This window comes from Lutzomyia longipalpis, chromosome 1 (assembly GCF_024334085.1).
Source record: "Lutzomyia longipalpis isolate SR_M1_2022 chromosome 1, ASM2433408v1".
Classification (NCBI taxonomy): Eukaryota; Metazoa; Arthropoda; class Insecta; order Diptera; family Psychodidae; genus Lutzomyia; species Lutzomyia longipalpis.
The window spans coordinates 29,874,281-29,887,142 of record NC_074707.1 but is presented as its reverse complement, the minus strand read 5'-3'; the positions used below and the strand labels follow the sequence as shown (position 1 = coordinate 29,887,142).

Below are 12,862 nucleotides of genomic sequence, written 5' to 3'. Positions count from 1 at the left end.
TAAGGTTTATAAGTTTTCTAACCTTCCTCTCTTTTTTTGGCCACCCTTCTTTTCTTACCCTTCACACTTCTTAAAAGAACTGTCGTACATATGTATATATACGAAAATTTTATATACCACATGTAGGTATGTAAACAGTAAAGCGTTCTATATCCTAAAAAGTTCTCTGAAAGTTCACTTTACTGTACGAAAATGACTCTTACATTTCATCTGCCTATGTACGTAATATAAAATACATAGATATACATAATGTACATAGCACATGCACATGTACCACACCTTTTCACAAAATTCACAATTCTTTTAGAGACAAATGTGAAGCAAATGCTCAACATTCCCTAGGGGTCTATGTTAAAACAAATTCCTTTTGTAAGAATACAAACTTTTATGCTTTTGTATACATAACTCTGTTTAGATATAACAACATATAACATTTCTAAAGGAATAATGAGAATTTTCCTTTCAATGTGTTACCTCTACACTGTTTTCGGTGGAAAAACGGAAATTTGCTTAAGCAATTACATTTCACAAATGAAAATATTTCCAACACAGCCACACAATTTCAGGATTAAACTTCAAAAAGGAAATATAAGGTTTATTGTGAATAGGTATTCATAAGAAAGGAGTGACGGAACACCATTGTGATTTAGCAACTCCATATCGCCTTTCATGCCAAAAAAAAATCTTTAGCACACCTGTTGCCGAAATATTACGCAATTTGCAATAGGGGTTGTTCCGAGAAAAAAAAAAGAGAAACATATTACATAGTAAGGTTCAGACGAGGAAGGCAATTATATGAAACTTTAGGAGTAGTAAAACTGTAACTGAGAAAACACATGAAGGAAGTTTTCGTCTTCAATATCGGATACAAGTTGCAATTAGCTATCTTTTTTTGTTGTTGCGAAAGTGTTAAGTATGTTCCGATACACCATGTGAAGAAGTTTCTTGCGGTGCTTATCTTCTACGCTATTTTATGTTGTATGTATAGTTTGTTCTCTAATTAAATGGTAAAACTTCTTGTATGGTAAAAGTATGAGAAATTGGAAAATTTATAGGGAGTTAAGAAAAAAATTATACCCCTGAACCCAAGTTTAGGCCATTTAAGGGTCTAAACGTAATTTTCACGTAGAGATTTAATTGACGATCAGAAATTTATAATTTTCTCATTTAAATTCAATTAAGTGAGTCCAATAACTTCCTGAGATATTGTATGTGCAGAGGAAGGGCTTGGAATTAAGGCGGCTATAACCAGTAGTATTATCTACCTCCGTGTCTGGGATGGTAATAATGGAATTTATGAAGAGATGACTTTTTCCACCACAAATTCCATATAATGAGAGTTTTAGCAGCAAGCACGAACTTGTAAAAGTACAACATACTTTCTGCATTCACCCATAATATATCCACAACATTGCTACCACCCAGCCATAGCTGTTGAGCAATTGAAAGCATGAAAAGGTAACGTTTGGGATAAAGTTGATTTTTATCGCCTAATTGCGACTTTTACGATGTTTGTACCCGAGAAATACGAATTTGCTGACATTAACATTCCCACCCGGTACTTGTTCACCCTAAGCACACAGCTTCTCCATCCCCCAAAGCGACCTTACACAATTGAATCAGAGGATATACACCTGCTGGCCGAAGCTATCGGGTGTCATTTTTCATGCTTTCACATATATAGGAAATATATGAGAGTTGTAAATCTGACCAGAAATTGTTACAAGATTTGTGCTGTGTCAAAAGCGAAAAAAAGAGAGATTGTATATGTTTATTTTTACCCAGATTGATTAAATTAAAATACTTGCGTTATACTTGGGATGCTTCATCAACCCTGAGAGATAACTTTGTGAAAGTAGACCATCACAGGATTTTAATGTCACTCTTTGGATAGAAACAAAAACACTGAGAGATATGTAATTTAATTCCAACCCAAAGTGAGGAAAAATGTAATGAAGATAATAAATCTGTACGAGAGTTATGAACCTCAGTATGATAAAATTACCCTTTAGGTATGGTCTTCTTTCTCTTGATTAAAATTAATTAGACTGTTTATATCGTGAGGCGAAACAGAATGTAAGTCTCACGAGAGATTTTCCAAGTTAATGTTATAATTTAAAAAAAAGCGGCGTTTTCATACCGTCCAGAATTCCATTTCCCGATAAAACTGTGTGCAAAATGATTTATACACCACCACTCTTGGAGGTAATTTCACTTGATAATGTATTTCCATTTCATTTTTTTTAAAACATTTTTTTGTACAAATGCACCAAAAACGAAAAATGAAATTCATTATTCATAATACACAACATTCAATTTCACGAGGAAATTTGGATATTAGGTATACTTGCGAAAATATACATGTTAATATTTGTCAGCATACATATCCTCATGAGTTTGTGAAGTGATGAAAATATCAACATAAAGGATGTAAATAAACATAAATAAATGTGATAAAGTAGAAGGGATTCCATGTGAGAGAATCGATAAATAATATTTTTTGCACCCATAAATTTCACAATTGAATTTTTATCGAGTTTTTGCGTAATAATATTCCTTCAAAAATATCCTTTTTAAGTTGAAGAAATGGTAATGGAGTGAAAATTATACCTATACGAGATTTTTAATTTTTTTTTTCAACCCCTTAGTTAATTTAAAAAAAAAATCTGCCAATCTGCCATTGAAGTATGTAATGCATAATTCCGAATTCTTTACTATGTATAAATAGATATAAAGACATTGGAATGTTGGAAAATAGTTTTGGTATTACATTACTCCTTCAACATGACTGAAGAGACACTCGCATAAGCGAGAAGCTTAAGTGAGATTTCTCAAAGTTCCTATTAATTTTCTTAGGCTGAACAATTCTCATAGAATATAATCTACCCGGATTGAGAATGTAATATATTGCACATCGGTGACCATATGTACGATGGAGTACCAGTGATTAGTCATCTTAGGAGATAACAAACCAATCCGCACACACTCACTTATTTGCCCGTTGGGGGAAGTTATATTAATTATTATGGTATTAATATTTCATGGAATTCCAATAAAATAAATCCCTCATCTTAGGCCAAACCAAACAATCCCCCTTACCTAAAGGAATAAATTGCTTTTACCGCCCATTTTGGGGAGATTGTATTATGTGTTTTATATGCTTTACGCGTGATAATTATACATACAATAATGTATATCCCTGAGGTGTATTAATTTTCATCAATTGAGCTGAATGAGAGATTTTCCATCCAGCAGATGCATATTTGTGCACACAGCCTGTACAAATCACGCGACTATTTGCATTTTATTTTAATCTTTCATACTGATAAATGGCACGCTATTTACAATACATCAATGAATTCTCACTAATTTCTTTTTTCAATGCATTGAGAAAGATTTTTGAAAAAGAATGACGGACTATTCATCCAACTTTTTCGTCTTTCTCTAATTTTTGTACAAGTTCCGATAACTTAATTGAGGAGTAGGATACTTATTTGAAAACACGGCAAATTTGTTTATTGGAAGAAAAAACAAATTTAAAATTCAATTAAATAGGAAAACGTGATTGTGGCTCAACTTACCCCATTTTTCTCGCAGACTCCGCCAGCATTTTTGAGATCACCCGTCCACGCCAAACCAAGAGTTCCCATTTCAAAATCCCGATAAGTGAACATGTACGCCAGACAGAAAGCATCATAGTCTTCCTCTGAAAATACGTGAAATATACGGATTGCATAAATATATGTACGTATACGTTGAAAATTGAATTATAAATCCTAGTGAGTTTTTCCACGTTTCGAGAAAAATGATTCAACACAAAAGCGAAGTGATTTGATTATCTCGCGATAAAACGTGATGAAATAACTAAGCAAAATTTTCTGTTTCAAAACTACACAATTTTTTGGATTTAAAACCTTTTGGAATATTTTTAAAATTGTCTGTGTTGGAAAATTTATTGATAAAAGTTATGTTTTTGTGTATTCCCCATTACAAAGGAATTCCACCCCACCAAAAAGACAGCAATATGAGAAGGAAGAATTCTCAGCGATTTGTGGAACCTTTCACCCGAGAAGCTCTCCGGTCAGACACCAAAGTTTTACCGCCTCTGAAGTAGGTTCCCTCTTGAGTTTCTTCATTTTGACGGGTATTTAGAGAGGAATAATACCCGGGGAAAAAATCCAGCAAAAAAATATATAAAATTCCCAGTGTTTCTTTGCACACAGAGAGAGAGAGCTTTTTCACACATTTTCTCCCCACGGCATTCCACTTTTAGCAACTTTACGCTTCGTCATTTTGATGATACTACGAAGAAGCAGCCATTCTTTTATTCCTCACCACACAACACATTTCATGAGTGAGAGAAGAAATCTTCTCTATGGTGTATCTATGGGCAAACTAAGGGAAAAAAATCCTTCTCTTCCATCGTCCAAAGGGTCTACAAAAGTATTACCATTATGAGTGTGACTATGGTGGAATAAAATTAATGAAAATTTTCAACTTCACCCCTCTCGGGGGATCAAAGAAAGTGTTCGCTATAGCGAAACAATCCTCCAAGAGATTGAGTGGCGCCCATAAAGGGCTCAACTTTATCTCTTTTTCCACACTTCTTTTAAGCTCCCTGCCACAATGAATGGGATCTCTCCATTCGATTTCACCCACATACTATGTGTGCTCCCATTCTATGGAACCTTCCCACCCATAAGCACCGTCCTAAATTGTGTGAAAATGAAAAATTTCTGTTTACTGACAATTTTTCTTACCGTCCCACCAGATTGAAAATTGAGAATTTTTCACAAACTCCGTCACATGCTTTTCGGGAACTAGTGGGAAGAGATGATATTTTATCAAAATTGCCAATGGTCAACGAGCGACACCGAGATAGAAGCCAAAAGTGTCGAAAATCTCGGGAGGATTGCAACTTTTATCTCCGGTATTTGCCAATCTTCTTCGATGGGTATGTATATAGAGAACTCTCTCATTTTATGTGAGAATTTCACTTAATAGATGGATTTTGCACGTCCAAGACGAAAAATGGTGTATTAAGTTGATGGGCTAGACAGAGAGCGACATTGTGACAGATTCCTGGCAAGGATTACACCACTGAATATGATGAGAAAATCCTCCTTCAAGACATTCATTCTTCTATACTGTATATTCTTTTCCTCTTTTATCGTCACAAAAAAAATCCCATTTCATTTAAAGACTATCCTTCTCAGAGATATTTTCAATTGAAAAAAACGTGTAAAAGAAAATAAAATTTAATTTAAAATTGGATTCAATTGAGTACGATAATCTTGTTAACTTTTTTTTCCTACATTACTTTAATTACAGATTGCACGACTGTGATGAGTATTATCGTAAAATGGCTATAAATGGTTTGCAACATCTTATTTATATTACAGCACAAAAGGTAAATTTGTTTAAATAATTAAAAAGGACTAAAAATTATCACGTGGCAAACCATTTTTGTTCTTGCTCCTAGATTTTCACAATTATCCCATCATTAATTCTACCAATTAGACGAGCACTAGCAACTAGAAAACAAGAAGTCATCGTCGCCACACTGAGAGCCATCCAGTGGATTGCTAAAAGGGGTATTTTATAAAGTTCAAACAACTTAATTGTCTTAATTTTTTCTTTTCTCTCTCTCTCTCGCTATTTGCTGCTATCATTAAAACCTTTTGTTATTTGCACGTTTCACAAAAGGAGTGGTGGAGCTATTTAGGGTAAAATGGATTATATGCCTTAAACATTTTGGAGTGGATTAGATGTTTCACAGTTGGTGGTTAGATGTGATGAAATTTACTACCCCGCAACTTATTAACGTACTTTATTCTCTCCAAATGGGTCTCGATGGCGAGTGAGGTGGCATTATCTTATTTCCTTTGTATATACCATCGTCCCCCCCCCCCTACTTGCCAACGATGGTGGTACACAAAACCAACATCTGTGAAAAGTCTCTTTCATTCTATGTAATTATATTAGAAAATAATCTCACATATAGGGGAATTATGTACACAGCATTCTTTTGTTGGGAATCACATGAAAAGGGTCAGAGCTTTTATCGCAATATGTTTACATTTGAACAGCTTTTCTTTATGACAAATTATCACTCTTACATATAGGTCGTTAACCGCACATGACATACATACATACTCTTGCAAAAATTGCAACATTCGGGAAATCAATCACTTTGATGTAAAATGAATTATAATTAATTTTGTAAAAAAAATCTCTTCATTATTGAAATTCATTTATTTATTTAAATCAGTTTAATGAAAATTTTAATTTTAATGTAATTACCACTTCGATTTTACACTACGTTTTTTTTTATATAATGACGATTTAATATAATTTTGTAATGTCGTAATATAATTTTCTCTTTCCAAAAAAAAAACTTTTTTTTGCAGAGAAGGATACCTAAACTAAAAATGACTTTTTGCATAAAGTATATTATGCAATGCATTAAAGAATTAACTGCAATAAATTTTATAGTGAATTTTAATTAATAAATTTTAATAATAAATTTCTCATTTCCAGGACCATGTTGTGGGGAAGTTCTCATTCGATATTACAGAAATTTTCTTCCACTTCTCAACCAATATTGCTGGACAAAATCCAATATTCATGATTCAATTGACAATACACCGGATATTGCGGATATTGTCTACGAAACACTGGAAATTCTTGAGCACTCCGCTGGAGATCAACGCTTAGCTTACATAACTATAAAACGTATAATTCCCACCTACGAGAATTTCTACCACAATCAATGTTCTAATTCACTTACCTGAAAAGAGTTCAAGAAATTTCTCGACACCATAATTCCCTGGGAAACGATATGTGGGATCCTTCAGTGCATTCATGTTGTGGACTTTTATTCGCTTAATCATGAATGTGATATTGTCTGCCTTTCCATCACCGTTGAAATCTGAGTTAAAGAAAATAAAAAAAAAAATTGACTATCTTTACTAAAAATTTTAGCTTTGGCAAAAATTTCTATTTGAACACACAAAATGTAAATTTAATTTTAAAGTTCTTTCATTATTTTTTTCAAACTTGGCATGTAACATAATTTGGTGTGAAAGGGATTACCTACAATTTATATGTTTACATGTAGCGTGTACATGTTTTCGAGCTCTTGTTAAATAAAGCTTTAATAACAAAGCGTACTGTATTACACGTAAATATAGTGATGTTGTTAATAAGTTAATTAAATTCTCTATATGAAATCGGCATGATTGAATTGATCAATTAAAATAGAATTTATCATTTTACTCAAATGTTTATGTTATGTAGGTATGTTTGAATAACTACTGTTTGTGGTGTCAAAATTGAAATAATTGCATGTGATATCAAATCAATTGCACAAATTTGCTCATATCATTTGTTAATTTATATTGTTTATCCATAAATGTTTTTAATTATTTTTTAAACATGAAAAAAATTGAGCATTGAAATAAAATTAATAAAAGTTTTGATTAAAAAAAATGTTTGAATAGATTTGCCAGAAATTAATTTTTTAATCTAATACATTGAGTGTAAACTAATTTAGAAGAAAAATCTTTAAACACTGTTTAATAATTATTATAAATAAATAAAATATAAAATCTTCAATAAATCATAATATTAAATATGCAAAAACCATTAAATTTTGCATATGAGAAAATGAGAAAAACTAAACAGTGTGGTTATTAATAGTGGCCATCCATTGTGATTCAACGAGTGAGAATACTGACATCCTCAGTGCCATAATTCACGCAATAAAAGAGGTATTTGTGGAAAAAACTATGTGTTGGATTGGAATATAAATTTATGTGAAAACCCATGATGAAAAAAAATATAACTTTTAGATCAATATGATAGATTTCCATTAAGATAAATGGGGATCTAAACGTGACAGCAAAAGTCTGTCTACTAGAGCATCAACTTATATACATGTACAATATCTTTTCCATTTATTTGCCTAGCATTAAGGATAGAAGTCATGAGCTTTTACGAAAAAAAAAGAAAGAGAGATGACTTTTATTGCGCTTCAATGCAAAGGATTTGTCAACTAATTTCATTTGATAAAAGTTTCCTAAGGGTAGCTTTGTGGGTTTGTTCAAATTCAGCATCAGAAAGCAGGACACAAAAATTTTCAAAGTATTCATAGAGGTCAATAGGGAAAAAGTAAGGGATGTTGGGGTGGAAAAAAGTAAAGAGGAAAAATGAGAAAAGAAAATAAGATAAATGACTGTCATTAGTGTGTTCCAGTTTAACATTATCAGATTTCCAAATTGCATTTCTTGGAAAGCCGGGCTCGTAAATTTTCCTCATGTGGCCACTTTTTTGCCTTCCTAACCGACTTAATATGGAAAAATATATTCATGAGGGATGAGCAGAGGGATGAATGCAGAAAAAACATCTTCATACTTTTAATAGAGCACTTGTTATTAAATTTCCTTGAGTTTCCAGCATTTTCATGATTCAATTCACCCGAAAATTGTTTATGTTTAAACACTCCTTCCACCATTATATGGCATTTCAAGTTTTTTTTTGTACCCTTTTCTATTCCTTACGTCCTATATTCTTATGTATTTTCATCCCCACCTGAGGGACCAAGGATGAGTTTGAAATTTTATTTCCGTTTGAGCCACAATATCAAATCGCTCCCACAACCCTCTTCACCTTTCATCGTCATCTTCCTGTTGAGTCGTCCCCCATTGTGTATATGCATATGAAATGTGATATTGGATATTTTATTGAAGCTAAGGATAACCTCGGGCGTCAATAGGGCGAAATGGAGGGGGAGGTAAAATTTGAAATGAGAAAAAGAAATCAAATATCGACTTTTTTTTCTCTCGATTCAACAAAAAAAAATAAGGAAAAATATTTATAAAGAAAATTAATTTGTCAACCCTTGTTGAATTGAAGCAAGATAATCATTTGATAAAAGGAAAATATTGAATCATCATTGTATGGAATTTCTCCTCCTCCCCATTCGCTCTCTGCGTGTATTTCCCCCAAAATTATGCCCAATAATTAATTTCCCCAGAGTGGCGGGCAGCTCTTTGTTGAGAGAGCAGTGAAAACCAAAACAGATTTCCATCATTAATCTCTAGGTGCTTTCATGGTGAATGTTGATTACGAAGAAAATTATTCAGTTAATTAAGCTCTATGTGAATTTCCACGAGGGGTTTGTCCAAATGCAAATTGTACCAGTGATCCCGGATTAATGCCATGACGCAAGAAATTTTGAGTAGATATATAACATTTTAGGAATTCAATGAATTCATAACGACAATCTCCTATAAAATTCTGTGACAATTAAGCACCAAATAAAATAATATCCTCCTTTGAAATAATTACCATTTAATTTATTTTAAATGAGGAACGAATGGAATAAGTCAGAAAAAGATGTAACGAAACGACAGGCAAGCCCCGGGGCGAATGTGAATTAATTTCATTATACGGAGAGATGTGTGGGATATTAATGTTGGTGGTGGTGAGAATCTAAAGATGCTACATCATCTCTTCTATTAACCCACTAATGTATAGAACTTTCAAACATAGGCAAAGTATGATATGTTTCGAAATTGTAGATAGATCGTAAATTGAATTTTGTTATACTATTGTGTGTATATTGCATATACAAAGGAATATATGTATGTACCATATAACAAATTATGATAATGCAGGATAATTTTGTCCCAAAAGTTCTAATTAATAAATTTTGTATAGAAGTTTGAACCATGATTTATGTATTACCTCGGGAAAACTCACAGATTGTACTACACATATTTTGTATGCAGGGAATGAAACTCAATAATGACAATCCTCTTGAGGGAAAGCTCATAAAATTCGCATATATGGCCTATAGTACTTAATCGCATCATTTTGATGGTGAAAAATTTGATGAATGATGATCATTGAATTTGATAACTCACCTGTATTTTTGTAGATAATATTGGCACGTTGTACATGGCGTGTGATGGCCTCAATACTGGCCTCGTCGGAGCCCATCTTCTGGAAGAACGTGTGATCCGCCTGGAGGTATAGCATGCACGTGCTTTTCTTATCATATGCCGATTTGGACTGTTCAAGTAGTTCATTCTTAACATTTAGGTGAATGTAGTTGTTGTAGTTGTTATGCGTCAATATCACATCGGGATTGTAATTATTCACAATAATATTTGGCTTTTTCGTGGCACCATTCTTCGTGATGATTTCCACATGGGTCTTGTGGCTGGGTCTCGAGGAGTTCGATGGTATCGTTGTTGGCACTTTTGAATTGTCAAAACTGCTAACTATTATATTGCGATTGCCAAACGTGTTCCGGAGATTGAAGTCACTGTTGGGATTGTAGTTGCCGACAAGAATATTTTGCCGATTCGATTTGGTACGGGAAATGATTCCACCAGCATTGCTGCCTTTGTCGTCGTCATTTCGATTATTGTTGCGATTTATGATGCTGAAGTCATCGTTGTACGGCACGTCGAGATCTAATGGTAGTGGTGGATTTTGACTCTCTGACAGCTGTAAAATTAAATTACAAAATTGCACCATTAATACGTTTCTTCTCGTACTTACGCCCACCCCACCCCCCTCCACCTCTTCTCCATTCCCCATTCAATACAAAAGCCATTTTGTTCAAAATCTCATATAATCACACGATTAGATCAATGGATTTCCTACGTGATGGCTAAGATGTGACTTATTTGATTCACAAAAGATGCTGCCCTTTGCATTTCTTCCCCATGTTCGCGCGCGCAAGTGTCTTGCAAACGTTATTCACGACGTTGAAAAAAATAAGAGAATCAGAGCTACAAAAAATAGTTCACGTTGTTTGGACATTTGAGACATGTTAAATTTCAATGAGCTATTTTCCAGACATAAAATTTAATTATTTACGCAACAAACATCTTTGTCTTTAACAATTTATTATGTTGGATACGTACCATTGCACAAAGACCCACCAGCAAGATTTAGTTCAATTGTGCATAGAAAAATCTCTTTATTATGTTGAAATGCATTAAAAATAAATTCTTTTCTAATGAAGAAAAAATTGCGGTGCATTAGCACAATTTATACGTTATTATTCAGTGAAATTAAATTTACTCACTTAGAAGCACCATACAATATTACAATAATGCAGTTATGGTAAACAACTTCTTACATAACTAAACTAATTTAATAAGATGCACCATGGCTATATTACGTTCCTCTAGAAGGGGAAAATATGAAGTTCTTCCTATGCACTTGCATACACCATCACCGTGTAACAAATCGGTGAAAATGAAATTGTGACTAGGTGTACACAGTCTGTGGTCTGAAAGTAGTTCCATTGTCTATTTGTACAGTAAAATGCAATAAAGATCATAAGATTATCTAACAACTTTTTTAATGCATTTCTTTATATCACTTCTGTACACAATTTTTTAATTGAAGATTTTATTTTGCAAACAAGCAAAAATACATAAAATACCAGGCTTCAAACACATGTGTGCCTATTTTCATGGGATCGTACTGTTTAATCTCAATTGAAAACTTTGTATGGAATTGAATGCACCGACCAACTATACTAGATATGCAGTTCTACACATCTAACGTAATCATAACTTTGCAAATGCAAGGTGAGAAGTCTTTAGCATTATTCCACCTGTAAGGGGAAAACCCTATGATGATATCATATGCCCCATATCCCTTTCTCAGGAAGATTTTCACAGTAAAAAAAATTGCGAAGATGGTTTAAAAAACAGTGTTATACGGAAATAAACCTCAAAATTTCATTATGAACTTCCCGTATAAGGAAGGTAGAAAACATTATAAGAGGAAACTTTCACAGAGGCGGAGGAAGGACATACAAATTAGTATTCAGGAGCTTTTTTTTAACAGAGCTCTTCGTCGTAAAAAATGTAAATTTATATGTAGATAATACACACCTCTTCCGGGAGCCACCGCTTAGCACGCTTCCGCTCACCACTAGAGTTACTGTTGAGTACATGTTTTCGATGGAACTTTTCACTGGCACAGTGCTGAGCATTAAGTGACGGATGGCTCTTAACATCACTCAATTTGTACACTATTGAATGAATTCCAGCATCATCTAAGGCCTTTGAGTATTTCAGTGCTGGTTCCACATAGAAAGTCTCAACGTTTGTGGAAATTGTCCCATCAAACAGATTATCCGACGTCAAAATACCATGTACGTGAGAGTTTTCATCATCTGCAAGAGGGAAAAGAGGCGAAAAAGTCATCATTGATTTTGTCCCATATATATAGTTACTATATAGGGTATAATGTGCGGTGAATGAATGGTGAAATTCAAGTGGACCATGAATCTCGTGAAAAAAGAGGCATCGACATGCCAACATCATTTGTCAATTTGTGTCAAGCGCCGAAAAGAGCTTCCCACCGTAACCCATGTTGAGCGGAAATTGTGACGATCAAATTAAAGCTCACAATTTCCATAGGACTGTGAAAAACACATTCAGCCGCCCCCGGGGTTGTATGTCAGACTACATAGAAAACATAGGGGCCCAGGGGGTCTTATTTCCTAATTTCACCCTCTCATTTTCATCCACGAAACACACTCAATGAGAACCACCATCCACTCTGTGTGTGTACCACCACAATATAATGTTTCTCACTCAGTGTCTCTCACTCTCAAAATACACTAGGTGGGAATTTCTCACTCATCCCCTTGCCCAACTTTACCGGAAATTGTACGCTACTTGCCAAATAATCCCCTCAAAATCTCTCTGAAATATTTGCAGAGGTTTATTTTGTGACACGATGCGAATCCATCTTGAAATAATTAGTTAAAATTACATTATTAACAAATCAAGTATACAGTAGATAATACAAATACGCTAGACCT

At 33.7% G+C, this 12,862-nt stretch overlaps 1 protein-coding gene across 7 annotated transcripts in view; it reads right to left on the bottom strand.

Moving 5' to 3' along the window:
• The window catches only part of LOC129797822 (uncharacterized), a 63,893-nt gene that overhangs the window by 19,215 nt on the left and 31,816 nt on the right, over positions 1-12,862 (bottom strand). For all 7 annotated transcript variants that reach the window (XR_008751362.1, XR_008751364.1, XR_008751363.1 and 4 more), the window contains 4 exons: positions 11,925-12,208; positions 9,930-10,518; positions 6,791-6,931; positions 3,582-3,706 (listed from right to left, as the gene is read on the bottom strand). Coding sequence is in view for 3 of the 7 variants with exons in the window: in XM_055840659.1 (XP_055696634.1) it covers positions 3,582-3,706; positions 6,791-6,931; positions 9,930-10,518; positions 11,925-12,208 (1,139 nt within the window). In the remaining 4 variants the exon portion in view is untranslated. The remainder of the gene's footprint in view (positions 1-3,581; positions 3,707-6,790; positions 6,932-9,929; positions 10,519-11,924; positions 12,209-12,862) is intronic.